The sequence below is a fragment of the Micropterus dolomieu genome, linkage group LG16, assembly GCF_021292245.1.
Source record: "Micropterus dolomieu isolate WLL.071019.BEF.003 ecotype Adirondacks linkage group LG16, ASM2129224v1, whole genome shotgun sequence".
NCBI classification, from domain to species: Eukaryota; Metazoa; Chordata; class Actinopteri; order Centrarchiformes; family Centrarchidae; genus Micropterus; species Micropterus dolomieu.
The window spans coordinates 8,173,625-8,200,874 of NC_060165.1; the positions used below are offsets into that span (position 1 = coordinate 8,173,625).

General features: G+C 40.1%; 2 protein-coding genes and 1 long non-coding RNA gene across 10 annotated transcripts in view; 2 read left to right on the forward strand and 1 right to left on the reverse strand.

The window, feature by feature from the left end:
- Positions 1-9,300, forward strand: part of LOC123984698 (kinesin-like protein KIF21A) — a 37,781-nt gene extending 28,481 nt beyond the window's left edge. Inside the window, exons 22-35 of one of the 2 annotated variants that reach the window (XM_046071747.1) lie at positions 1,113-1,278; positions 2,520-2,577; positions 5,151-5,205; positions 5,414-5,628; positions 5,779-5,952; positions 6,255-6,287; positions 6,471-6,607; positions 6,749-6,833; positions 6,949-7,038; positions 7,135-7,293; positions 7,378-7,495; positions 7,607-7,777; positions 7,939-8,135; positions 8,291-9,300. In XM_046071747.1, the coding sequence (XP_045927703.1) occupies positions 1,113-1,278; positions 2,520-2,577; positions 5,151-5,205; positions 5,414-5,628; positions 5,779-5,952; positions 6,255-6,287; positions 6,471-6,607; positions 6,749-6,833; positions 6,949-7,038; positions 7,135-7,293; positions 7,378-7,495; positions 7,607-7,777; positions 7,939-8,135; positions 8,291-8,348 (1,716 nt within the window). In that variant the 3' untranslated portion in view covers positions 8,349-9,300. Of the gene's footprint in view, positions 1-1,112; positions 1,279-2,519; positions 2,578-5,150; positions 5,206-5,413; positions 5,629-5,778; positions 5,953-6,254; positions 6,288-6,470; positions 6,608-6,748; positions 6,834-6,948; positions 7,039-7,134; positions 7,294-7,377; positions 7,496-7,606; positions 7,778-7,935; positions 8,136-8,290 lie in introns of both variants that reach the window. The other variant, XM_046071746.1, reaches the window with a different exon arrangement.
- LOC123984701 lies at positions 87-22,014 on the reverse strand. 6 transcript variants are annotated; one of them, XR_006828498.1, is made up of 6 exons: positions 21,953-21,988; positions 18,622-18,739; positions 16,660-16,712; positions 1,092-1,271; positions 353-488; positions 87-257 (listed from the first exon to the last, which is right to left on the reverse strand). It is a non-coding gene; the product is annotated as an uncharacterized LOC123984701 (long non-coding RNA). The 6 variants fall into 6 exon arrangements; XR_006828496.1 differs by lacking the exon at positions 21,953-21,988 and adding an exon at positions 19,805-20,040; XR_006828500.1 differs by lacking the exon at positions 18,622-18,739 and having other exon boundaries at positions 21,953-22,001.
- Positions 18,628-27,250, forward strand: part of LOC123984700 (copine-8) — a 95,044-nt gene continuing 86,421 nt past the window's right edge. Inside the window, exon 1 of one of the 2 annotated variants that reach the window (XM_046071748.1) lies at positions 18,628-18,906. In XM_046071748.1, the coding sequence (XP_045927704.1) occupies positions 18,809-18,906 (98 nt within the window). In that variant the 5' untranslated portion in view covers positions 18,628-18,808. The remainder of the gene's footprint in view (positions 18,907-27,250) is intronic. The other variant, XM_046071751.1, reaches the window with a different exon arrangement.

Consider the following 27,250-nt stretch of genomic DNA (forward strand, 5'->3'; position numbering starts at 1 on the left):
TTCTGTATTATTCTGAAAGCAATTTATTTAATCTGATAAACTGTCACAATTCAGATAAGACCCAGGAATAGACTGGACACTTGGACTTGTTCTCAGAGATTTATTAAACAAAGAGCTGGTTGCGGCTGCAGAGGCCGGGGCAGGCAGAGCAAACAGGCGAGGGAAGCTGATTGGGATCAGGGCGGAGAAACAGGCAGGAGAGTGAGGTCCAGGAGGTAGGGGAGGAGAGTTGGTTTCCGACGGGTCCGGTTGAGTTCCTGAACACAGGAGACACAGGTTAGTAACAAGTTTGGCAAATGGGCAGAGTTACAGGTACAAATCTAATTTAAGCGAGCTGGTGGCCAAGACGTACGAAAAAACGACATAACGATCCGGCGAGGACAGGATGTCAGGCCGCCACTTAAATAGGACAGGAACCCGAGGGAGTGCAAATCCTGTGCAGGTGTGTGTAATCAGCTCCCCAGGCAACAGACACGCCTCCCGGCAACCTGCAGATGAGGGAGAGAAAGGGAAAAGGGCCAAAACGAAAATGCTGCAACACCAAGGGGACAACAAAAACAAACACACACACACTCATCAGAAGTCACGGTTAGGTCGCAGCAGGGGGCGCGTGACATAAACCCTTTACTTTTATCTCTGTAAGATTTATTATGAGTTACACAGCCCTAGCATGTTAATCCAACATAGATCAATTTCAAGAAAACATGAAGCACTTATTATTTATTTAATACCCTATCTTTCTAAATAAATGGACTGCATTAATGTGATTGCTGGTGTATACTGTTGGTTGTTTTGGCAACTGTCTGCTCATCTTGATCTTGCTTTCTTAGCCACTGGTGGATGCGATTAAATCCAATGAGACTTTAAATGGATAAAACAACTTGATTAAATTAAGTTTCAATTACATTAGATAAGATTAGATTTGATGAGGCCTAATTGGTCCAGTGAGGAAAAAACCCAGCAGCAAAGAAGAAATAAAGAAGTGGAGATAATTACAACAACATAGGCTACTAAAAAAAATGATACTGAGCATCATTAGGTTTGCCTGTTTCTGAGACATACAAACAATTTAAAATATTTTCAGTGATAACCTGCTGTGTGGTCATTGTCAGGGTCTGCAGGCGTCTCAGAAGGATTCCCAGCTGAAGGTGATGGAGGGCAGGTTGAAGCAGACAGAGATCAACAGCGCCACCCAGAACCAGCTGCTGTTCCACATGCTGAAGGAGAAAGCGGAGATCAACCCAGAGCTGGATGCTCTGCTGGGCAGCGCCCTGCAAGGTGGGAAACACCAACAAATTGATACCGGTCCGAGCATGCCGATCACAATCACCTTTTTTAATAATTTCTTACACCACATGGCTACGTTTTAATTTGCAGGTGTGCAGAGTTGAGACATTGTCACGGTAATATTTATTACAAGAGAAACCATGTCAGCGTTTCATTGAAACAGAAAGCAGGCCTGTAAAATAAAGAGTAGCCCTTTTCCTCCTCTTTGGGTTTGATTTTGATTTGTTTGTTTTCTTTGTTTGTCGTGTCGGTGTGAACTCAGAGTTAGGTTACCTGTCGCCAGGTGAGTGTGAGATGCATAGCAATGTGACTGTGTTTGAGAGAGCGTGGCACATGCACACTACAAGACTTCCAAATAAAATCACAGACAACTACAGGAAAATATGGAACAAAATGAAAGGAATTTAAAACATAATGTTTTGCCAAACGTTGGTCCCATAAATTTAATCTTTATAAAGCAATGTAACAGTGCATCATACAGCTCTTCGGGCTGTTTTACCAAAAAAAGCTAATTCTGCTGGGCACGTTTTGCCCTGTTGACTTTTTTTTCACCTGAAACATAACATAAAATTCAAGACAAGTTGATTGTTGATAATTGATATACCCGAGGTGACTCTCTGACCTTTTTTATATTTGATGTATTAAATGTGATTATGACTATTGAATATATTTTTAAACGAGATTAAGAAATCCTGTAGTGTGCATCAAACCTCAGTCCTCCTTTTTAAAAACTAACCAGTCGAAGTAACTCTGCCATGATGTGCATGACGTGTTGTGTTAAGTTAGCCCATCTGCTAGCAAGTCCCATTTAACACTGGTTGTTGTCACTAAAAATAAATAGAAGTAAAAATCCATGCTGCAGCCGGACTCAGAGCTAAAGTCTTGTGTAAATAGCAGTTTGTATCTGTGTTTCTGTCTTTTTGCCTCTCTCATTCTTTCTCCGTTCTTCCTTTACAAACACTGTAGCTTCCAGTGGCATTACACTAATGAGACCCGAATGTCCCCCTTTATCTAAAACTAAACCCAGAGACCCCTGACATTTTTATGAACTGCTGAAACCACAGTCATTGTTGTGCTGTAATGTTTAGCTTTTCTGAATGGATGTCTGCGAGGTTTGTTGAAAATACAGTCTGTTAGCGGATGTACTGTGGTATTAAGGAAAAACACACATAAGCTCAGGAGAGAAATCATATGTTTCATGTGTTTTAATGTGTATGCGTTGTACGGTACAGAGAACGGAGACGACAGCAGTAGTGACGAGTCCACCCCCAGTCCCGCCACAGAGGGCAGGTAAATACAGACACACAAGCCTTTTTTTTCTTTCCAGTTTAAAACAAGTACAGTAAGTAGGTCCTTGTCATGTCATAGTGAGAAATGCACAGGTGTAATTAATAGCATTACAGCTGTACTCCATTTAGACATGTCTCTTCTTGTCTTGTTATTCTACATGCCGGCCCACTGGCTGTTTTTGGAACCTCCTACTAAATCATGTTGTATTTTGTGTAAATTTGGACAAATACTAGTTCCATTTGGTTTTTTATGTAAGGTTAATTGTTATAAATTATGATTACCATGAAATTGGCTTCTAAGTTGTTTTATTTACATTTTAAAAGCTTTGGTTTAAGAGGTACGATGGGATTTTGCCATGTCCCCAGTGTTGATTATTCAACTTAGATCTAAAAAACACTTACAAAAACATATGTATTTCTTAATATTTAATTATTATCAAATTTTCCTGATCAAAATCTATTTAATTAAATGTTGTTTTTATCAAAATTGTTAATTGTTGTACAAAAAAAATAAGGTTTTATGTTTGTCCCCAGCGACTATGTCCACCCTGTTGAGTTGCACTAACTGTCCCTTTAAGTGGAAAACTTTTTTTTTTTTACTGATATCACTCTCATTAGGTGACCTGGTGACATCACACTAGTGCAGGGGAATTTAGCTGTGTGATTTTCTAGCTCTCTTACTATGTGCTTTTGATATTTTTATTAAGTCAGTTTAATGTGTTTGATCACAACATGTCTACAATGTTAGGCCTATGTTTAGAGGAGATCAATCAAATTAAATAATTTCAAAAACGGTTTGTGAAAAATTATAGATTCCTCATCTAGTACTGAAGGTCATGCTAACCATAATGCTCACACAGGCAGGTAAAAGGCTAACTTTAGCTCTAAAGTGTATACTGGTGTTTTGTCCACCCTGTTATGCTAATAGACCTCTGTCCACCCTGTTATGTTGGTATTTTTCCTTCATAGTTTATTGAAATTAGCAAATATTATGTGTATATTTATGTTTACATAAAGATATGGAAGGGATTGACTACACAGGCAAGAGACATTGAGTAATTCTTGTCATAATTCACTTTTCTTGAGAAAAAAAGTAGAAAAACACATCCCCTTTTCATTATTTGCGCTTGTTTTAGTCATTATAGGCTTGCCTATGCTGTATTAAAATTATTTTACTGTAAAACAAATATCTAATAAAAGTGAGGGACATATGATTTCTATAAAAATGTAATTTTAGTAGCAATCATACCCTGAAAACACTTTCCAATGTCCTTAACAGGGTGGACATTTCCCGCATGTCACATGTTGTTAATATCTATATTTAATACAATAAAGGTGCCTGAGCTCAACCAACATGTTTTTCATAAAGTTAGATATATACTTTATATAATAGAATTTTAAAATATAGATAAATCAACTATTTATGAAGTCCAAATGGCACCCTATTAAAAAAATGATGTCCGATTGTGCGGCACTGCCTGCTTTGTTTACAATTTTATTGGCCAACGTGGCTTTATGGTTAGCGTTGGCCTTGACAGCGCTTCATAAAGTGTGTTTGCGTTTTCATGTGGACTTAGATTTTTTTTTTAACAAAAGAGGAAGAACTCCGGTTATAAAAATACCCGTGTCCGTGTGGACTAGGCCTTAAATGAAACAGCTGTGCTGTAGAAAAGGGCTATAAGGACCCAATCAGTCTACAGCACGCAGGTGTTTTTAATTCCGGCTAATCAGACCTCTGCTCAGGTTGATGTTTGGCAGAGCTGGGGGTTATGTTACCAAACTATGTACAAATGATAACTAACAGTTCTGTACACGCCCACACAGTCCTGTTGAGTGGTCTGATCAGGCTGCATTAAGTGAAAACACCTGTGTGGGTGGACCATGGGTGTGTAGGTTTTTATATGCAGTCTATGGTGTGTAGGGCCTTTAGAGAGCTTTTTCACACTCACAATTTTGGCTTATTTTATATGGGATGGGGATATTTTTGGCATTTCTTAGCAGTGTCAGTGGATGTCAGCATAGCAAAACACGTTAGCTACAGACACAGAAGAGAGTATAAAAACATCCGTCTGTACTCTAAACTGCTTGTTCAGTTCAGCATTGTGGTTTAAACAGTTTAGTTTTAAGTATTACTGTATTTGGACAATTAACACATCATGATAAAAGAGATTCGATGATAGAACTAATACATGTACAGGTCAGAAAGGAATCAAAGGGGTATATAAAAAGACAGACCTAATACAAAAAATGACCAAATAAAAATAAAAAATAATAAATTCCATTCACAGTGGAAAGTTGGAGGCAGCACTACTGTATTACAGCTGATTGCTTGCTAAAATGTTTTTATTTTCCTTTACATTTCACATTTCTTTCAGTTACATTTCACCCATGTAAATGTTTTTAGCCATGCTATGCAATGTCAGTATGTCACTAAGTCAGTCAGTCTTATCAATCAGTCTTAGTTGTACTTACTTGTGAACTAAAATGATGAACATGGTAAACATTATACCTGCTTAACCTGAGCATGTTAGCGTAATGGGTGTAACTGATTGAACATCCCTGACTTTGTTTCAGCACATTGGCATCAGATCTACTGAAGTTATGCGGTGAATCCAGGCCGAGAAGCAAGGTACTGTAGTGTGCATCTGACAACGTTTCTCAGTAGACCCGATATGCTGTAGTAACAGTAAAAGTCAAAAACAATAAACATTTTTACTTCCTATAACTACGTTTTCCATTCCACAGTAGTTATTTATAGGACTTGGCATAATTACGGTAACTGGTCCATTGACTTGTGAGTCAGCTGAATATTGAGCCAAACAATTCTGGTCCCTCAGGCTCGCAGGCGGACCACCACCCAGATGGAGCTGCTGTATGCCAGCAGTGGGGAGCTGTCCTGTGAATCCCCCACCGGAGACTTCTCAGCCCCTCTGCTGCCGCTCTCAGAGTGCCTGGAAGGGCCGGCAGACATGCAGGGTCACGCGCTTGGTCAAACCCCTGACCGCGAGCAAACTGTTTCCCCGTCTGCACTGTCTGCCAGGCCAGCTGGCATGTACGTCTTAAAGGCAGCATTTCAAATATATTTCTCTCTGAAATGTTATATATTTATTTAGGTGTGGGGAGGAGTTCATCATTCAGTACTAAGAAACTGAAGAGTGTTGGTCGCAAGGTACAAAATGACTCCTGTCACTACTGTCTGTAGTTCTGGATCCAGGTCGCCAACAGGGACTGAGAGGAGGCACCTGGAGCGCTCGCCCCTCAGCCGCAGGAAAACGCAAGAGAAAGGAGCCACGGCCACACACATCCCAGCACCCACACACACACCTCCGCTCTGCACAGCAGAGGTGAAAAGTAAAGGCACTGACTACAAACCACTGTAAGTGAGAAGAACCATCTGTTCTGACTCTGTAAGTGCTAGAGTGCTACTCAAGACCACCATGGAAGGCAGTCAAAGAATATGAAAGGATTTTAAAATGTGCAGGCAGTGATTGTTAATCATCATTCAAAGCAACAGTTTGAAAACCACAAATAGCAAAAATAGTTTATATATATCTTCATGTGAACTGTTAAGGCATGCAACGTGTACTGCATGCACAAAATCTTTCAGTTTATACTCATGGTGCTATTTTCTTTACAATTCTTTACATTTTAATGGCTTTATTTTGTTTTCTTATCCAGATTGGAGGAGTCACCTGTATTTGAAGGCCATAGGTAATGATCACCTCTTCATTTGTCTCTAAAGTTGTTAAGTTTTGAAACAGGTGTCTACGGGGCCTCTTCTTTTCAAATCGAAACTTAAAAGGCATCTCTGTTTGAAACCCTGTTATTTGTACGTATCACATCAACTGCACTAGTCACAAGGTACAGCTTCTATCATGTCATGTGTTGTTGCAGAGGTGTGATCAACCCAGTGACGGCCCCTAAGAACAGCCGTGGGGCCAAACTCCAGTGTGTCTACGTAGCAGAGGGCCACACCAAACCTGTTCTCTGCGTAGACGCCACAGATGATCTGCTCTTCACAGGATCCAAAGGTTGAAAAAAAAAAATTGTTTGCAACTCAGAAAACATATTGCTTTCATAGGAAAAAAAGAATACCTTAAGGTGCATCATCAACCCTCACCCTGAGCTTTTTGTCCATTCTCTTAACATGTGCTCTGTGTGCATGTTTTCAGACCGTACATGTAAAGTCTGGAACTTGGTGACGGGTCAGGAGATCATGTCTCTAGCAGATCATCCCAGCAGCGTCGTCTCAGTCAGGTACTAGTATACAGTAATTTTACAAGTCAAATAGCAGTAGTATTTAGCAGTTGTACATGTACTGCTTTTGATCCATTGTCTGTTTTTATGGGGGGTTTTTGTTGTTATATTTCAGGTACACTTCCAGTCTCGTCTTCACTGTTTCCACTGCTTACATCAAAGTGTGGGACATACGAGACTCTGCCAAATGCATCCGCACACTCACGTAAGTTCACAGTTCCTTGTTCCATAACTGAAGCTTAATATTGTCAAAGTGTTGTGCCCCTTATGAGGATGTATTTTTTATTTTTCTGGATGTCAGGTCATCAGGCCAGGTGGGTTCTGGGGACATCTGCTCCTCTGTCAGGAGTTTATCCATCCCACCAGGAGAGAGTCAGATCAACCAGATTGCTCTCAACCCTTCCGGCTCCTTCCTTTATGCTGCTGCTGGCAACGCTGTGCGCATGTGGGACCTCCGCAAGTAAGTTCAAACACAGATTAGAGTTGTACAAACCATTCAGACAGAGCAGAATTCATCTCCTTCTCCTTTCCGTTTTTTCTCCAGGTTTGTGTCCACAGGCAAGCTGACTGGACATTTGGGACCGGTCATGTGTCTGACTGTTGACAAATTAGGTAATGGACAGGATGTTGTCCTCACTGGCTCCAAAGACCACCATGTTAAAGTAAGAGACACATAGACACACACATAACTGTATCAAATTCCCATTTCTGTGTGTGCAATAAGCTACTCAAGAATCTGACATATCTTTGGGAATACGTGTTTGTTTTTGCAGATGTTTGAGGTGGCAGAAGGTGCTCAAGGTAGCATTAGCTCCTGCCATACGTTTGATCCCACTCATCAGGACAGTGTGGAGTCTCTGGCTGTGCAGGGAGATGTTTTCTACAGTGGCTCCAGAGACTACTACATCAAGAAGTGGGACTTGGCCAGTAAACAACTACTACAGGTATGCTGATATCAGAGCATAATAGTGACTGATCAGGAGCCTGAAGCTTTTCCCCCCAGATTCCAATTTATATGTGCTGAAAAAACATGTTCAAAACTACAGTATGATCTGAGACAGAATAAAATCTGCACTAATTAACTCGCTGCTGTTTCATCTAGCAGTCTGTCAGCGCCCAGGCAGACTGGGTTAGCGCTCTGGGCGTGGTGCCAGGCTCCCCGGTGCTGCTCAGCGGATGCAGAGGAGGGCTGCTGCGCCTCTGGCACGCCGACTCACTTGCGCCTCTCGGCGAGGTCCGGGGACACGACAGTCCCATCAACGGCCTGGCCACCAACAGCAGCCAACTGTTCACTGCCTCAGAGTGAGTCACAAAACATGCTCATTTTCGTTTTTGTGCATTCTCTCATTAAATCTGTAGTGATACGTCAAACATACTGGAAGTGTGATTTTGAAGCCAGTACTGATTATTATAACCCTTTTCCTGTGGATGTGTTTTTGTTGGGGTTTTTAATGCAGTGACCGCACAGTGAAGATTTGGGAAGCCAAAGGATCTCTGGAGGATGGAGTCCACTGACACTTAATTCCTCATAATCCCAGACTACTGTCTACTGGCTTCTGCCCAATCAAAATTAATCATTTGTGAAGCAACTACACCACCTATTACGTGATGAAGCATTGGATGGGAGCCCAAAGTGGGTCTGGGGCCTGAAAGTGTGTGGTCCCAGCCTGAAAATGATCTTTTAAACAACACTGATCCTTCACTGAAGCTCCACAGGGATCAGTTTCAGGGAAGTCTAATTAGATGCAACGGCTCTCACTCTTTCAAGCTGAGTGTATTTACAGATTTTTATTTTTTAGGTCAAGACTGATCACAACGGAGCCTCTAAAGTCTCCAAGAGTCTCTCAAGAGCTCCAAGGACTATACAACAGCTGCGATGGACGTTGCTTTCATAACTGTGACAGAATAAAGTAAAAATATGGAGTTACGGAGCTTTGTCAGTCAATCCAGGAGTCTCTCCTGTTCTCAACATTCCTCTCCTCAGTCCAGCACTAGACAACATGGATACCTTCTATGCATATTTTAGATTTTGCCATAGTTGCTGAGAACAAAAAACAAAACAGGTTTTGGTTAAATGCTTTGCTTCTGTGCACCATATTGTTGTCCATCAAAACTAAGATTGCTGTGTACCGAAACATGACATGGAGATCTTCTGCTCACCAGCAGTAACTGTGAGTCTGTCCTGTGTGTTCACATGATGTGTTGTGTGTTCCTGTCATTGCTTTCCAGGTCATTTCAGATATGTGTTCTCTGTAACCAAGGACCAAATAACTACTGAAACTGTGTATGGTCTTATTCTTGAGTTGTTACTGCCAAACCCTCTAGTGGAACATCAGTGGCCTCTAAATAAAGCATACTGCTCTCCTTTGACAGGGTTCTTTAAAGTGTTCCACTTCAAATTTCTGTATTTTTTCAAGTGTTTCAGTCTGTGTCAAGTCAGTATTCATTAAATCAACTGTTAATCTGATATGATGTCTCTATAAAACTGTTATTAAGGCTGAACAACAAAATTCCAACATACAGCCTAACAAAAGCAGAGAGCAGTAACTACAGAAACAGTAAAGTTGGGGAAAATGAGCTTGAAGTTTCAAGGCTACTTAGTTAACCAGAGGAACAGATTGATTTTTAAAAAACAGCACATGAAGAAACATGTTTTCTTTAACTTTCTTGTCTGATAGCACTGACTGAATTCAAATGAATTCATCTATGATTTAATACATTTAAATATATGATCTAAAGGTAGCTTGTAAATTCCTTTAGTTTCTGAGGCTGAGACAGCAGTTACTTCTACTCTGCTAAGCTAGGCTAGTTTGCTTTTAGCAGGACTAGTTTAACTGGTGTTACTTTTATGATCAGATTTAGCTACTGCTACTGAGATGTTGGAAGGTAAAACAAAGGTGATTTTAAATGCTGGAACTGGGTAGTAGAAAATGAATAAATTAGCTTTCACCAGCTGGCCTTAGTCCGCAGTTTGGTGTTACCTGTTTTTCAAATTTAATATATTTTGTACATTCTATGCTATAGTGATTTTATAGATGGTAACAGATCTCACAGATTGTGTTCTTAACTCAGTTATGACCAATATAGTTACTGCCTATTGGCTCTGCAGTGCAGCATAGAGTTAGCCCACCTTTAATCTTTACTTTTATCTGTAATTTATTGTTAAACCCAGGTAAAATACATTACATCCGGATTAAAATTGAAAACAATATAGGTGTCTAAGTTTTTCTCAAACTTTCACAACAGCTTCCATAGTCCAGTCAGTAATGTGTTTTAAGTGGTCACAAATGGCAGCTGGGTTTCTGGTTTCAGTATTCTCAAGTTGATACCCAGTGGTTTTCTTTAAGAATTTGTAGCCTTAAGTGGTGTTTTCGTTTCCTGCTGAATGGTTTTACTTTCCTGTCAGCATGCTCCTCTCTGGCTTCTCTGACCTGCATCTCTTGTGGTCTCCAGAAAACATTTCCTCACTTCCAGGATTCATCATTCAGCTGAAAAGTTACCCACTGAGTATTTAACCTTCCGCAGCTGTGCCACACTGAAGTATGGCTTTGGCAGCAAGTGCTTTTCAGAAACTTTTGCCAGAGCCATATTGCATGTACTTCAACCATTTGAGGAGAAGATACTTTAATGAGTTATTGTTTCTAATTTGAATAATGCGAATGTTAATCATTCATGTTCATGGAATCGAGCACCTTGTAATTCCTAGGTCATACAATGGATGTGACGTGTATTTTGTGAGAACATCTATTTCCTAAAAGATGTGGGGGTTTATTCAATCCAAATGATGTGATATGTTTTCTTTCCGTTCTCCATTGTTTGCCCGTGCTGTCTTAGTCTCTCAGTCTTTTATATTTGAGTTTAGATGCTACTATTTATTTATTTTGTCATTGATTTTTGACTTTGTTGTTGTGTCTTCCTTATCAAGCAGAGATTTTGAACAAATTTCCATCTAATGCCTCTGACACCTTAGCATCATAGACAATGGACTGAACAGAATATATGGGATGGAATTTTCCATAATCAGATGTATTATCAGTGCCTGTAATTAACTATAAACTAAACTGTGGGTAGTAACTATAAATGCGCACTTTTCCTTATTAACAAGGTCAGATTACCAATTAATCATGATCAACTGTATCATGAGTATACATTTAAGTTACTGGAAAAAGACTTGCTCTGTTTTAGATATTGGAGGTAAACACTGTTGGCAATGCTGGAGTCGATAAAATAATTGCACTGAAATATCAACATTTTTGCTATTTGAAATCACTTTTCCCCTAGTGTCTTACAACATAGTTTAATGCACAGAACTGAAATAAATAAAATTTCTAAATAAATATTCCCAAAATGAGACAATGTCAGCTGTAAGTATTCCTAATAAATTAGATAGGCTGCTTAAAAATCGTAGTTCTATCTTGTTTTTGAAACTTGACTGTAAATCTGATCTTGTGTAAATACGTGTGTTGTTTTTCTTCCTGCTGATTCTCTTGTGCACAATTTCAAGTGATTAAAATATCAGATGCAGTGTGAAAATTAATTTTGAAATAAAAAGTGTTTTTGCAGATGTAATGTCTTTATGTTTTACTTTTTTAACCATGCATTAATGTGTTATAACCACATGGTGGTGATACTGTATAATGACGTGAGATACTGGATATGCAATTGTATTCGATTTTTGATTTTGGTAACTTTTGTATTTGTGAGCTTTGTGTTAAGCAGTCTGCTCATTTGCAGTCTGCAGGCAGTCAGTTTTACATTTTCTTATTTTGTATTATTTGTGTTTGGGGCTCAGTGTTACTCTAAATGCTTAAAGAGGGGAATATGGGACTACTGTAAACATTATATAGAACATATCCTCACTAAAGCATACTTACTGTGCAGCTGTCATTCCTCCCCAGGCAGTAATATTGTATCCTATGATTAACTCCAGCACAGTAGAATCAGAGAGTTGAAAAAGGCTAAGAAACTCCCCTGAAGACACAAATGAATGTGACCCGTGTGTCCGACAGTGATGGAAGGATCAATATTTAATGTTCAGCTGTACAGAGAGCAGCAGAGTGTTAATTGGACTCGCAGGAGCAGAGCATTGCTGTCTCACATTTCTTTATGTGTGCTGTGTTTAACTTTTATTATTTTCTATTATTCTTTATATTAAAGTACTTTGGGTAACACACCTCTACAGTGCACCTTTCAACCTGATTAACTCAACGTGTTTCCTTTCTCTGCTTTTTTTGACAGAGAACTGTTTTTTGAGATTTATTTGCATTGATGTCAAACCATTGTGAGCTTGGAAATCAGCTGTCCATCTTGGCCTTACTGTATACACAAACATGATTTACATAGAAGCCAATGCAACTAATAGAAGATCACATTAGTTGCACCATGTTCTAGGTAGCTAACTAACATTGTTAGGTTATTGTATAATGTATAATAAGTATAATGTATATTGTACAATAACAGAGATTATTGTGTGACAGATGGATGTTGCAATGCTCATTTGGTTTATTTGGATATTTGGTATATCTCCAAAGTTTAAAAGTACATGCGAACTTAACCATGATCTTTGTCTAACGTTAAACTTCAAAGAAATACAGTACTGTGCAAAGGTCTTGGCCTGTGTGGAAAAATGCTTTAAAGTAAGAATGCTTTCAAAAATATACTTGTTAAAGATTCAATTTTTGAAAGCATTCTTACTTTACAGCATTTTTCCACATTGACCTAAAACTTTTGCTGAAGTTTGAAATTTTGGAAAATACAATGATTTGCTTTCTCGTTGAGTTAGATGAGAAGACCAAAATGGTCAAACAGAAAATGGGCAAGTGGGTGCTGCGTAAAACAAAGAACCAAATATAACAAAAAGAGATCCCTCCTACATGAGGGATTACTAAACTACTTGAAAAAAGAATAAACAAAAACCTCTCTAGCCGTTGTTCAGAAGCAAAACACAGGGAGCGCAGCACCCCTAAACCTACTGTATCTAAAACAAGTATTTATTAACAGGTGTGAGTGATCAGTGAACGAGTTTCCCCTAGCCCTAGTCTGTAGACCAACTACTGGGATCAGCCCAGGTGAGTTACCAACTATCAGTAACACACAGATCTAACTAACACAGATATGGTTGTTTCCACTGAGGATACGCGCACACACAGAGTTCAAAGTTAGGACCAGCGTCGGGGCAAACTACATGGTAAAAGGTAGCTGCCTCGAACCAGCAGCAGACCAGCCTATTTGAGGGGGAAGGCACGAAGGCGGTCCTGACGCGCAGCTCGGCGATTGGAGAGGGTTGGTGCGCCGCTCCAATCAGGATGGTCGGATGTGGGAGGCGGGATCAGCCAGACTTGCCGAAGACCAGCCAATCCCCTGCCTCATAGTGTAACACATGTAGGCAGCCGTAACAGCCAGGCAACCAGCAGAGTTACTGGCCCCGTAAAAAAATAGTTCCAGCATGTAACTACCAGTAAATCTACAAGTTGTCTATCTCTATGTCTTGTGATTTGTAAACTGAGGGTTAGCTTAACTATCATATTCCAGCATCCCTTTCCTCTAGTTTCATATTTAACAGACAAACTTGGCACAGGTATCGATCTTCTTCATCTTAATCTCAGCAAGGAAATGAACAATTGTATTCGCAAAAATAATTCAACTATAGCTTTAACATGACTATTTCTAACATCAAGCCTAGGATTATTCCTACTCCAGATGCTATAGATTTCAAACGATTACGTACTTTACCAGAAACTCTATACACTTTTTGTGACATAGCATCAGGAAGTACAATCAACTTTGGACTCCAGTTTGACCTTGTAAAGGTCTATGAGTCTGCCTTTTATCAAACTATCAACATCCACAGTGACTATGCAGACTCATGACAAGACAGGTTGCAGGATCACAGAACTCTTACTAGGGAGACCACTTGCATGTCCTCCTAACATAGATCAAGCACCAAGTCTCTGTCCTACCTGTTCCTCAGGATGTTTACTGTTTACAGGAACTCACTTTCCTGGCACTCTAGTGTACAAGCCAGATGATCCAGTTCAGATCAGAATTTAATAATGACTTCCCAGACACAGAGCGTGGTCTGAGAGCTCCACTTTCAATTTAATTGTGGCTTAATCTATGATGAGTTCAGATAATATATCCCCTTCTAACCTGTTAGCGAACACATTTATGTGTGTGCAGTTAACTCCATCTGAATAATGTGATTTGTACAGCTGCAGGTGTTTTGTAATTAATGAGGGATTACAATCAATACTGGTTATTTTCTTTTTTAGTATTATATTCCCATTACTGTTTGGCCATTAGTTGGTGCATTAGAGAATTTTAATGCATTCTACTGTTTTTACCTTTGGATGAAACCATGAAAGAAATATGGGGATTAGCAGCAACATTTATTTGGATTTTTTGACATTCAGTAAGCTATTTTCTTCAACCTGCGGTATGAAAAAACAAACAAACTGCATTTAATGTCTTTGACAGCCATATGGAAACAAACCCAAAGACTGTAAGACTTGACTGAGATAGAAACAGAAACAAGGAAAGCAGGAACAGAAAAAGTGTGAGGTGAACAGGCAAGAGACAGCCATGTGGTAGTTGAAGACGTTTATCTGAGCAGCAATGAGGCTCACGAGGACAGGGTCAATATTCACCACCTCGGCTCCTATCTCTGCGCATCCACAGAGTGAATCCTCCAGCTAAAAATACCATCGCTGCTGCTTTATGACCAGAACTGATGAGGCGTGATACTGCTGCTTGCTCTCTTAATGCGGCTACAGAAATCAACCTTGTCCCCTCTCAGCCTATCCCACTTATCAAGCAAAACAGATTGGGAAGAACATTTTTAATATGCCGGTAAACGCGTTTTAGCATGAAATTAGAGGGCAGAGCTCTGGAAGAGATGACATCTGCGTTTCATTTACTGAATCTGTTTGAGTTTTTAAGCAAAGAGAGAGTGACAGGGATGATAAGAGAGAGAGAGATTTATCTGATAGTGACAGCCATAGTGAGCAGGTCTAGTGTGTGCTCTTGTATACATTTGACAGAAGGAAGCTCTCCATATAAGTGCAGGTCATATCAGTTGTGTGGCAAGTGTCTAAGTGTCAGTAACTATTAAAGCCTGAGAGCTCTCATGTTGAACCCTGTGTGGTGCAGAGTAAATGAGCACATTAGAGATCATAGCTACCTGGGAAATTTGGGCATGGCATGAAATTTTTGTGAAGTTATTAATTCATGCTCTTAATACACACATTCCAAATACCTGCTTCCCTAAACTAAGATCGTGAACATGCTAAACATCTGCATGTTACCCATTTCTACATTAGCATACTGACATAAGCATTCACTAGCAAGGACCATGCCACAACAATATGTCATTTTAAAGGCTTAATGAATATTCTGAATGTGCGGATAGATAAATAGATGTAGAGGGGAAGGATGGTGGTGGAAGAAGGATGCCGTCTGATAGGCTGGTCTGGGAGGATGTGTGATGAGCGAGCAGAAGAGACTCAGAGTGCGGGTTCCGTCTCAGTAGTGGTTTCACCTGAGTAATTTACTGGCCCCCCAGACGGTACCTAGATGAGACATGAGGAGGTGTGCACCAGGTTGAATAGGAAGGGATGAAGGGATGAAGGGATGAAGGGATGAAGGGATGAAGGGATGAGGGGACGAGGGATGAGGGGATGAGTAGGTAAAGGGATGAAGGGAAGGAAAAGGGAGGGTGGGTTGAGCAATCAGAGACAAACGAGGCCGGCTGAATAACATGGGTATAGATAGACTTGTCAGGTGATTAGGGGTGTAGTTTAGGTGTGGCCCTGTTCCAGAGCTTAAGCAATTAATTCATTTTATATTAAAACACTGCTGTGCATATGTACAGCCACACCAAGCAATACATTCCACACAATGTTTGTCATGTGAACAAATCAAGCATATGCCCAGTATATACCACTTCAATGGTGCAGTTTCCAAATTTGTATAGAAATAAATACAGCGCTAACCTAGGTCTCAATCGAGATGAAATGCCTTCATAACTATTCATCATGCCGTAAATTTCAGATGAGGTCAAATGTATGCATAAAAATGTCCATGAAATGTGAAATATCACTTTTACACTTTTTCAAACACAATTTCTTTCATACATCAAATGAAATAACAGTTGTATGTTAAAGAGTCCATAATAAATTGCTCATAAAACATTTTGAAAACATAATGCATGCATATTTAAAGACATCATTTTTTTTAACACATAATCTCTTAAAGCTAACCTTGGAGCTAAACCTGCACTTGATTAAGCTTGTTCAGCTTTTCTTCTCCAGGCCGCGACAGCGGACACAGTACTTCAAGCCAAGTAAGACTGCAGCAAGTTATCTGCATGCTTTGTGATTGGCTTCTTTTACACAGCTGCTATTTTTGGACGGTTTGGGATTTTATTGCTTAAAGATGTATTACTGAAGGAGAAAAATAATCACAGAATCCTTTTCTGGAAACATTTGGCTTTCAAATGAGCACATATATTCTGTATTTTAAGGGGGTTTTGGTCAGCAGAAAAATCTCTTTTTTGACATTTTATTGACATGTATTTAAAGTGAAAACAATGACAGTGTTTTTTAGTTCTGCAAATGTTCAAAGAGTTTTAAATGCCTTTGAATGGACTTATGTTCCACATGGCGCACTCTACAGTAATACAAAAATACAAGGAAGATACTTTAATTAATAACAAAACAACAGTAGCATTTATAAATGTCTAATTTCACATATTTGTAGCTTATAAGTTGCCGGTACTTTTAGATCCACATTTGTATGATACAGGCCTCAATTTTGGTTAGTAAGTTACCTGTTTTGCATGTAAACAAATTGTAGACACCAGCATCCACACACTGGGGGGCACTGCAGAGAGGGATAAAGCCAGTGTCAGTATAGTCAGGTAGCGATGATGTGATGTTTGCTCACAAAAATGGCTTCTGTCTTTCTGTCTGTACCACCTCTATCTCTGTGTGTGTATTTGTCTCAGTGTGTGTCCATTAATGGTTGCTCCTGTGTGTGTGTATGAACCCATCCATCCCCACCCAGGTCATGGGGCGGTGGCATTATGTTTGCCTATAGGTGCCAAAATGGTTTTTGCCACCATGCCACACATCCAGCCCAGGGCATGTCGGCACATGTGTGACTGTGTGTGGCTATATTTGGAGACGTGGTTCACCAGTAAACACACTGAGTAATCCTGAGATGCGTCATTTTAAGATCCTATGATTGTATCATCTAAACATAATGTCTACACACACACACACACACACACACACACACACACACACATATATGCAGCAAGTATTTCACCTGCAGGGCAGTTTGGGATACTTTGTGAGGAGGAGTGTGTTCTGGTGTACCCTTTCATACTTGCATGCACACACACACACACACACACACACGAAGGAGTACAATATCAGCTATTTCTCTTGATGGCACATACATGATTCTTCTCTCAGAATCAGAATCAGAAATACACACACCTGGAGCTAAACCTTATATATATATATATATATATATATACTGTAGGTCTCTTTTGGAAACACACACACACACACACACACACATAATATCCTCATAATGTGAATCCCTTCTTTATCTTTTCACATTCATCATGCTGTCATTTTATTCTCTGCCAGCGGAGGGTCTCCTTTCAGCTAATTAAATCAGATGCTTATCCTCATAGCATGGAGAGGGAGAGCGATAGAGAGAAGAGAGAGTGGAAATAGAGAGGGAGATGTATTACTGTTTCTACACAAACAGTAATGACAATAATAATAATAACAATAATAATACAATCTCCTCACAGGCCAGAAAAGTGTGGCAGAGGGACTGGAACACATACTCTATACTGCCCAAGCCTGCACGCACGCACTCACGCACACACACACATACTTACACTGGCTACTACTCTGGTTTTGGGTAATTTGTAGAAGGACCCTGTTTCAAAATCTTGTAGTAAGATCTTAAAGGTGCACTCCAGTGATTTTGTATTGCACTTTCATAAAGTTGATGCACTTACGAGAGACAGATCAACAACAGAAATTGTCAAATTGAGAAATCCAGACTTTTAGTTACAATACATTAAGCCCATAAAAATGAGATCCTACATATCCCATAAAGGAAATCAATAGTGCCTTCTGTTTGACCCTTCCTGCCTGGTAACAGCATCATTCAAACTCCACACCTGCTGTTTGTGACAGGCTTTCTGTTAAAAATTAACCAAGGCCAAATCAAAATATGCTCTGTTTTTTTTGTTTTTTTTAACCCCTTTTCCCTTATTTATCCCAGTCAAGGGTCTTAAGCGAGAAGGTGCCATATGCTGTTTGAGCTTTATGATAGTAGGCTATATAAATAAAATTGACTTGACTTGATTGGGGAGTGTTTCATGCCAACAACCCACATTGAACTGAAATGAAGTAAACTGAAATGAACTGATGTGAATGTACTGAATGAGTTTTGAGGGCAGGGGAAATGTGTGCAAGCCTACACACACACACACACACACACACACACACACACACACACACACACACACACACACACAGGAAAGAGTTTTCATGACAAATTTATTCCATTTTCGTGATGATTGTATCATTGTCATTACTTCCATGCCAGTAAATCTGCAGCACTGAATTTGAAATGAACTGAGCAGAAATCAACTGAACTGAACTGAATTGAAAGAGCGAGGGGCAGACACAGAAAGAGGGGAAGGAGATGGCAGAAATGCACATGGGGGGAGGGAAGGGAGAAGGAAAAGAGAGAAACTCACTCGCAGAGGAGGAGAAAGAGAGAAGTGACATCACATCTTCCAGCCTCTCTCTCCCTCTCTCTGGCACCTTTGCTCCACTTCTCGCTGAGGAGGCGCACACAGTTTCGTCGCTGTCCTCCTTCGTCGCGCATACGTTGGTGCCGGAGGACCACACGGAAAAAGGAAAATCAAAACAATTTTTGACAGGATGAACAACAGTTTCCCGAACATGGCGTCGATAGGCGACTTCGACCCGCTCAACCCGTCCATTCCTGCCACCAAAGTTGAAATCACAGTGTCCTGCAGGTAGGGGAATGTGTGTGTGTGTGTGTGTAACCTGGTTTTAGTCTAACAGGGTTACGGAAAAACACAGAGCTGTGGACGCAGCTGGAAAGCCACTTGTATTTCAACTCCGTACAAGTTTTCAGTATAGTTTAGTCAAGCGTAAGTTATATTATAACGACTACAGCCCAGACCATAGCGTGGAAAATGTTACATTTACACCAGTTTTGGCGAGTAAACGTAATTAATTGCCTCAGTACAACTGTAACGTTACTGGACAGACCATTAAAAGCGGGAACGTTAACGTTAGCTAAATTAGAGAAGTGTGATGCCAGTTTGCCTCTTTTACTCCACTTAAACGCGGTTAAAACGAACTATAATAACAATTCCATAATGATAACATACACATAACTATTAACAGCAAAGGTGTAGCTATGTAATGTCTGTTATTAATGTAACTGGGAACACCGCAGTAAGGTCAGGTCGAAGTCACTTTTAGTACCAGAGACATAGTTTAACGTTACTGTAAGGTGTTACACGGATTAGCATGCTCACAGTGGGATAGGACCATACAGATAAAACATAGTGATACCATAGGAAATTTATTTCCAGTATTTGATGACAGCTGACAGTCTTGTTGTTGTTGTTGTCGGTAGTCCACATGTCAAGAGAGAGCAAAAGCATAATAGCCTTAAAGGAGCTACAAGAATTGTCAAAATCATTCTCTAAACATATTGGGGAGGAGGCAGCATATCACCAGTAAGTTAGGGCATCCACCCCTACTGTAAGAAACAAAGACATGCACACTCTGTCCATAAGTCTTTCTTTCTTTCAACAAACAGCTAACTTAGCGTACATATTAAAGCTGAGTAACATCCTGTATCTATCACTGTAACCTTATAATTAACAGCTGTTTACTCACCAGTGTAGAAGAAACATTGCCAGTTCAGCATCAAACTTCATCCCTTTCCTCGCTAAGAGCTATCTCCAGCGGTGGAAAGCAGCGCCATTGTTAACGCTCATTTTGTATTTCACTTATAAGTGATAAATTTAAAATAATAAATTTCTTTGCCACCAACATGGTTTCTTGCCCTCAGGGCAGTGGTACTTGTTCATCCTCTCATGTTGGACTGGGGGCAGACTGTACGCTGCAGTGACTCACTGTTGCCTCTTGAGGTACATAGTGGTATTATGAGACAGGACAGGCCGGGGCTAGCTGGTTAGCATGCTAACTTCAGTTGATATCTCTACAACACAATACACAGACGTCTCTGACATAACGTCAAAACTGAAAGAGTTCTCTACATTCTGTTGATAATTATTTTTAATGTTTTTAACAAAAATTAAAACATATAGCCCCTTTAAAATCATCACATGCAGTTCTGGTGTGTGGACATGCGAGTGTGTGTGGGTGTGTGTTATCTGAAGTGATGGAAAGAGACAGAGAAAGCAGGGGACAAGGATGGTGTGTATTTAACCGCCTTTGAAAGAGGTCTTTCTCTTTCATTCGGGGAGGATTTTCCTCTCTGCGTATGAGCAGGGCGAAAAATGTAGAAAATGTTCTGCCAGACTGGTGACCCACAGTAGGCTACAGGCTGTGTGCTTCACAGGTCAGCCACATGTTCTCAGTTGCCCCCTGTAAGGGAATCCAATTAAATGTGTCCCGTCTGTCAAATTAAATAGGTCACATCTTGCATGTGCTGACAATGATGGCTTTTACCATGAAGACGTTGCTTACATGTTTAGATGCTTAGGATAGAGAGAAGAATGGATACAAACAAAAGGCTGTTGCATTGAACAGTTGACAGCGTACACCCCTGAAGCCGTCATTGCCAAATAGATCTAGAAAAACGTGTTCCTTCTCGGGTCTTGGACAGATACTCAACTACTACAGACTACTGAAATGAATGAAATAGAAAGTGAACATTCCATAAAATGTTTTTGTTATTGCTGTGTTGATTTTTGCAGTGTTCCCACTGCCGTTGGTACATTGTTGTTTTTTTTATCCCTTAAACTTGTCTCAAACGCTAGCCTACTGGTCAGATTGTGATCACATTTTTGCACCATGTGTAATTGCAGTTAATTTTGGCATTGTCATTAAACTTAACACAATCCTCACAAATCCCATTGAGACAGTATTTAAAGTGTTGTATCTTCGACACATTACACGGAATTGACTTAAAAACATGCAACATAGATCCATCCTTCCTTTCGATTTCCAGTAGCCGATTTGAATAAGAGTGCTGTACAATTAAGCCCTAAATCAAATCTCAGTGTTTTAATTTAAATTTAACTTAGTTTCAGTGTGTAGGTTTTAGTGGCCTCTAGTGGTGAGGGTTGCGAATTGCAACCAATGGATTAGTCACCCCTCACCCCTACCTTTCCAAACGTGTAGGAGAAGCTATGGTGGTCGACAAGCTCTGTCAGCGCTTGTGCTAAATAATATTTATTTTCACTTCTCTTCTTACTTCTAATAAACTAGATGACAACTAGTACTACTGGTACTACTACTTTTTCTTCTTCGTACGTAATTTAACATAGTGACGGAACAAGCTCATTAGAGTAGTTTGTCCATTTGGGCTACTGTATAACCGTCCATTTTAGGGGACGCACGGTGTATGTAGATAGAAATGTCTCTTTTTAAGGTAATAAAAACATAACGGTTCATTATGTAAGCTCTTTATACACCACTGAAAACATAGTTATGTATAATATATTTTCTTCTTCAGTTGATTTACTTCTGTCAATAGATCCTTCTTAATACTACACAGTGAACCTTTAAGAGTCACAATACAGTATATTTTGGCACTGTTTTTCACAGTAGAAATGGCATTGATTGCACTAATGCTGGTGCTATTCAAAGCCAAACTTTATTACTTTTACTTACTACACTACTAGTCTAAGAGAAGTGGACAGAAACAGTTTCCTACCCAGCACAACTCTCTCAGATACTGTATTTAATGTATCTCCAGAGGGTTTTAGTACCATCTCTTTAGTAACAGAGAGATCATGTCATCTTCCAGCAGAATATATGAACATGCTTGGCAGAGTTTGCTAATGTCTGACTCACCCAGCTCCTCGGCCCCCGGGGGGGGTTTGGTGGCTGTCCTCCCACCTCCAACCTGAGGTAAAGCTGGAATGCCATGGTTACAGCCAAGTGTGTGTCAATTCAATTTTATTTATATAGCCGAATATCACCCCACCCCACCCCACCCTCAAAAAAACCCTAACCCTTTATGTGTGTGTGTGTGTGTGTGTTTGTGTGCGCGCGCTTACATGTTTGTGTGAGCACATATATGTTGTGTGTTTTTGCATGTTTCATTGTTTTACTAAGTGGACACAGTGGGCAGTGTACAGTATCACCATGGTTACAACTTTTTAAAAGTTTCCCTCTGTGTGTGTAGGGGGGTGTTAGAGTGAGAAATTTCACTGAGGAGACAATGACTTAAGTGAGAGCAATATGAATGAGTGATTGTTCATCAGACAAGAGATACATGTTTCTTATCAGGTCATTTAATCTTCCAAGAGTCCAAAATCTTGTGTTTGAGTGTATCTTATGTAAATTAGTGCAAAAATCTGCAATGGGGATAAGTTAATTTAGCTAATTTCCGATGCAGATCAGCATGCCTCAAACACTTTAAGTGTACGACTAGTTTAAAGATGTTGTTACCTCTTTCGGGGAAAACTGAAACAGGCAATTTGCCAACGAGTGACATTATCATTTTTCGTTTTCACTTTGAGTTTGACATTGCTCATTATTAAGCCTTTTAAAGACACTGAGTGGCTTGTTAAAATTGAGGTTTTTTTTCCAGTGAGGGAAAGAGAGAGGCAAGAAAGTGAGAAAAGAAAAAGACACTTGGAGCAGACGCACTCATTCGAAGCAGCTCTCCTCATGTAATTGTTGTATAGTCACAGTGACATAACCCTTGCAGAAATATCGACAGATCCTCTTAGCCTGCGTCTCCTGCTAATTCAGATAATGCTCTGATGCTATGGGGCAATGAAGTAAGAGCTTGGCTCAGACTCAGCAGTGAGTTGGAGACATTTTGCCGATCGACGGGAGAGCCCGCGGTATCAGCTGGAATCAATACGCTACCAACTCTGCCTACTGCGTCGTACAAAAGCACACATGGATAAAAGTATGTCCACACATACTGTATAGGCCTACATATATGAATGACCGTACACACAAAACGTTCTTCACCCACGCTCGCACAGTCACAGAAGAATAAATTACTCACTGATGCACTTTAGGGACTCTGCTGTGAATGGCCTTAAGCCCAAATATTCCATAATAGGCATCGATCAGGCCAGCAGACAGACTGTTACCTGTTTATTCACACTCAATCTCACACACAAAAGAAATGTCTCATATTTCAAATGAGTGAGATGCTTAGAGCATTTCTTGGCCTTTTAAAAGTTTGTGTTGGTAGAGCAAGAGTCAAGATAATATTGCAGGAAAGTTATTTCCATGTGTAATGAGTAAGCACAGATGTGGGCTGATGTCTTCTTGTTAGTGTACAACCTGTACAGGTGTTTGCTTGTATGTGTTTTCCTGTTGTGGCTGTGTTGGGTATGGCTGGGTATCAAACTGCAATACTGTTTTGGTGCTGACCAAAGAGAGTGTGGAGAGGTATCAAATGATCATTAATGGTCTTGTGCACTTATTACTTATTATTACTTAATACTTACTTATTATTGTATATTAATCAGATTTTTAAATCATATGCAAATGATAATTTTGACAATGTGTTGGTACAGCTGCTTATGTTTAGATAATATTAAAGGTTTGAAAACTTTAGCAAACTGAAAATGCTACTGTTACTGGTGTCAGCAGTATAGAAACATTTTAAACCAGGGGGTTAAACCTCCTGGATGCCTATGGAATAATAATTGATAATTGAAAACTACTAACTAATGTCAAATTTTTTCTATTCCATCCACTGAGCCTCCCCTGAAACGGTTTGGAGACTGGGGAGGCCCACCTCCCACTTCGAAAACCTCTGTTTTTAACAATACCCAGTGATATGCACTAACTTTTCTCAGTCTGAAGTCAGTGTGAAAAAGAGCATCCAGGGGAACACTGAAGTGCTCCATGCTGGATCCTGTATTATGGCTTGCCACTGAAACACAGAACCAAGCATGCTATTGTGTCATCAAAAAGGTGTTCCTGTGTTTGGGTGTGTTGGACTGCTTTCAACCTGTTTTTTTAGGCTTTAGCACAAGTTGTTTTCCTACCAGCATGACAGAGAAGTGAGAAATGACACACACAAACCCAGACCCAGAAAAAGGACCCAGACAGAGATTTAAAGGGACTGGCCTTGGAGCAGGATCGAAACTGTTTTATCCTTTCAGACTTTCAGACTGCATGACACATCTTTCTCTGACTCTCTCTGTCTCTCCCTTTTCTCCCTGTGACTTGCCATGCGTCCAAGCACTGTCAGCAAACATCGTAACTGTTGACAGTCATAACTCTCAGTATCTCTCTCTTCCTCTCCTGTCTCATTTCTCTCTGCTGTGGAGCGATGGGAGGGATAAAAAACAAAAAGGCATCTCTGTCCTGTGTTTACTGTTGCCACAACATATTAGTTGTGGTGTAAATGATTAAATGAGAAACTTGTGCTTCGTTATGTTTGGGGCTGGCTTCGTCCTGCATGTGTGTGTTCTCACACCTCGCAGGTAAATGAACACATGGTCTTGGGGATGACCGTCGCGTCTGAGTGAATGTCAAGTCATACTATTCCCCCATATTAGGCCGTTTAGTTAAGTTAAAAACAATAGATCTTAATAAGTCTGGATGATCATATATCCAAAAGACTTTATGCCAGCAAGTCCATATCTATGCAAATTGTTCCTGAGTGATTTCAGCAAAGGCTGGTTTGGAAATATGAAAAGAGGCCAAACATGAAAACGAGGTCATATTTCTGCAGGCCTGAAGGCTGGGTCACCCGACTGCTGTGATCCTAATGGATTCACTCAAAAAATGTGTCGGCGTATCAGCTTCAAGCCACAAGTCGTCTTGCGGCTTTAGGTATTTATTGTAATGCCAAATACATGAGTTAAAATGCCCATTACATAATATTAGTTTAGGCTATGCTCCTGAGACAACTTACAGTTTTTCCTCATGGATTGTGTACAGTAGTTTAATGTAGATTCACTGTGAGTACATGACAAGGCCCTGAGATCTTAAGAGAGGGTCCACACCGATTTTGAATCATGTATCTATTACTTAAGCGCTGCCTCAGGAAACCACAGGTAAAAGTCACCAGTGAAACCAATTTAAGCTCACATGCTGAATGAAGCTGGTTCAGTTGGCAAACGAGGTAATCATATGCTCGTCACGGTGTTCAAGAGGTGCTTATGTTCTTTCGCCTAGTGGAAAACCTGGCCTTTGTCTCATTTTGAATGGGCTAATTTGGCAGCATCGCTGCCAGTACGCGTTGGCAGGCACGTACTGCCGCTTTAAAACTGGAGAAAATATCCCATTGAGAAGATACGAGGATCATCTCTTCCCTCTCTTCCTTCATTTTTCTATCTAGTAATAGCACTGCTGTTGCCCGTCAGCTGGTGTTAAATTAATGCTGAGCACAGCTCGACCACGAGCACATGAACAGCCCTTTTAGATTGGTTTAACATTTGCATATGATCTCCTACTACCAGCTGTGGTCGTTCTCCCAAATCCATATTAATATGTCTGATGGATAATTCATGTCATTGAGATGAAAAAAAAAATGGCTTTGAAAACCCAGCTGGCTTTAACACTGGTCAGTTAATCTGGGAATATTTACACCTGTAACGTCAGGTGAATGCAAATAACTATGTCTAAGGACAGAAAACCAGCAGTACTCTGTGTCCAGAAAGGTAAAATTGAGACATACTGTGGGAAAATATTGCAAGGAAAGGAGGTAAACTGTGTTTTGGCTCCTGCTACCCTTGCAGCCTATTTACCAATCTGTCACTTCTCTGGCCTGACTTACTAATTTCCACCCAGAGAATAGTTGTCTCTCAGGCCGTCAGTCAGTCGGTCATGTTGCTTACACAACAAGCAGCACATTCTTTTTTATCTTTTAAGAACTTTGTATGGGAGCTAGGTGTGTATGTTTGCTCTGTGGCTGTGGGTACGTGTGAGTATTTGTTTGACTAGTGCAGGGCCCATTCACAGGGGCCGATGTGACGCCTTACTGCACTTTTTAGATAGTGCAGCGCAGTGCTTGTTCAAAATGTGCGTGTCACTTTGGTTTCACCTACAGCATTAATAACACACCATTAATAGCATTGAAAGAACATGGCAATGGCGGACATACTGCCAGCGCTTCCTTAGATATGTCTTCATAAAACTCAGTTTCAACACATTTGCTTCTAACTTATATCACACCTGTGTGATTACGATAACTCCTTTCCAATAATTCACTACCACATCATAGCGTAACCCACCCTCCCTGTTATGAGTTGAACCATGTTCCACAGTGTGCTTATTGTGGTATTTCTACATGGTAGCCATTATCAACACAAACAAGTCTAAATGTAGGTTGCAAACAACATGGATACTGACCTGTTGTCCTTCCATTGAGGAAAAAGTTCTGAAGCATTATAGAAGTTGTAAGATATTAAAATCGGCCACAGAAAATTAAACGTGTGTGAGCTTTGTAAAGCCTCAATATGCAATTGATTCACTCCAAAATAACTGAAAAATAAATTAAATTTTAACCGACAAATTATCTATTGTTCGTAATGACTAAACACCACAAAAAATCGTGTGCGACAGGAGCAGAGTGGTGAGTGTATATACAAGATGAAGGACAAAATTATCAGCATACATTGATATAGAAAGTAATACAATACCACCATGAGCACAAGATGTGGCTTCTGGATTCAAAAATATAATCTACAATCCACTCTGAGCTGTAGTATGAAGGAGTGGGCTGTTTAGTTAGGCCAATTTCAGATGCACCGCAAGGAAGCCCAGACCTTGACTGGACTGAACAGCCACAGCCTGTTCACCCTGCTGCCTTCTGGGAAGAGATTTTCAGCTGCTGCACCACCAGACTGCAGAACAGCTTTTTCCCCTAAGCTATCAGGCTCTTAAGCTCAAATTCATTCTCAGCACTGAAGGGAGTTGCAAACTCAATTTCACTGTATAACCTGTTATATTGTGACAAAATATATCTACTTACCTACCTACCTATGCATTTTAGTCTCCATGTTGGCTTATTCATTGTTTAAGATAGTTAGAGAGCACAAATAACCACATCCTAAATATAAGATGGAAGACTTCCCAATATGATAAAATGTGATTTGGTTGAATCTCACCATGGGGAAGACACTTCAGGTTATTGGACCACACAGTTAGGAAAAGTAGGTAGGGTAA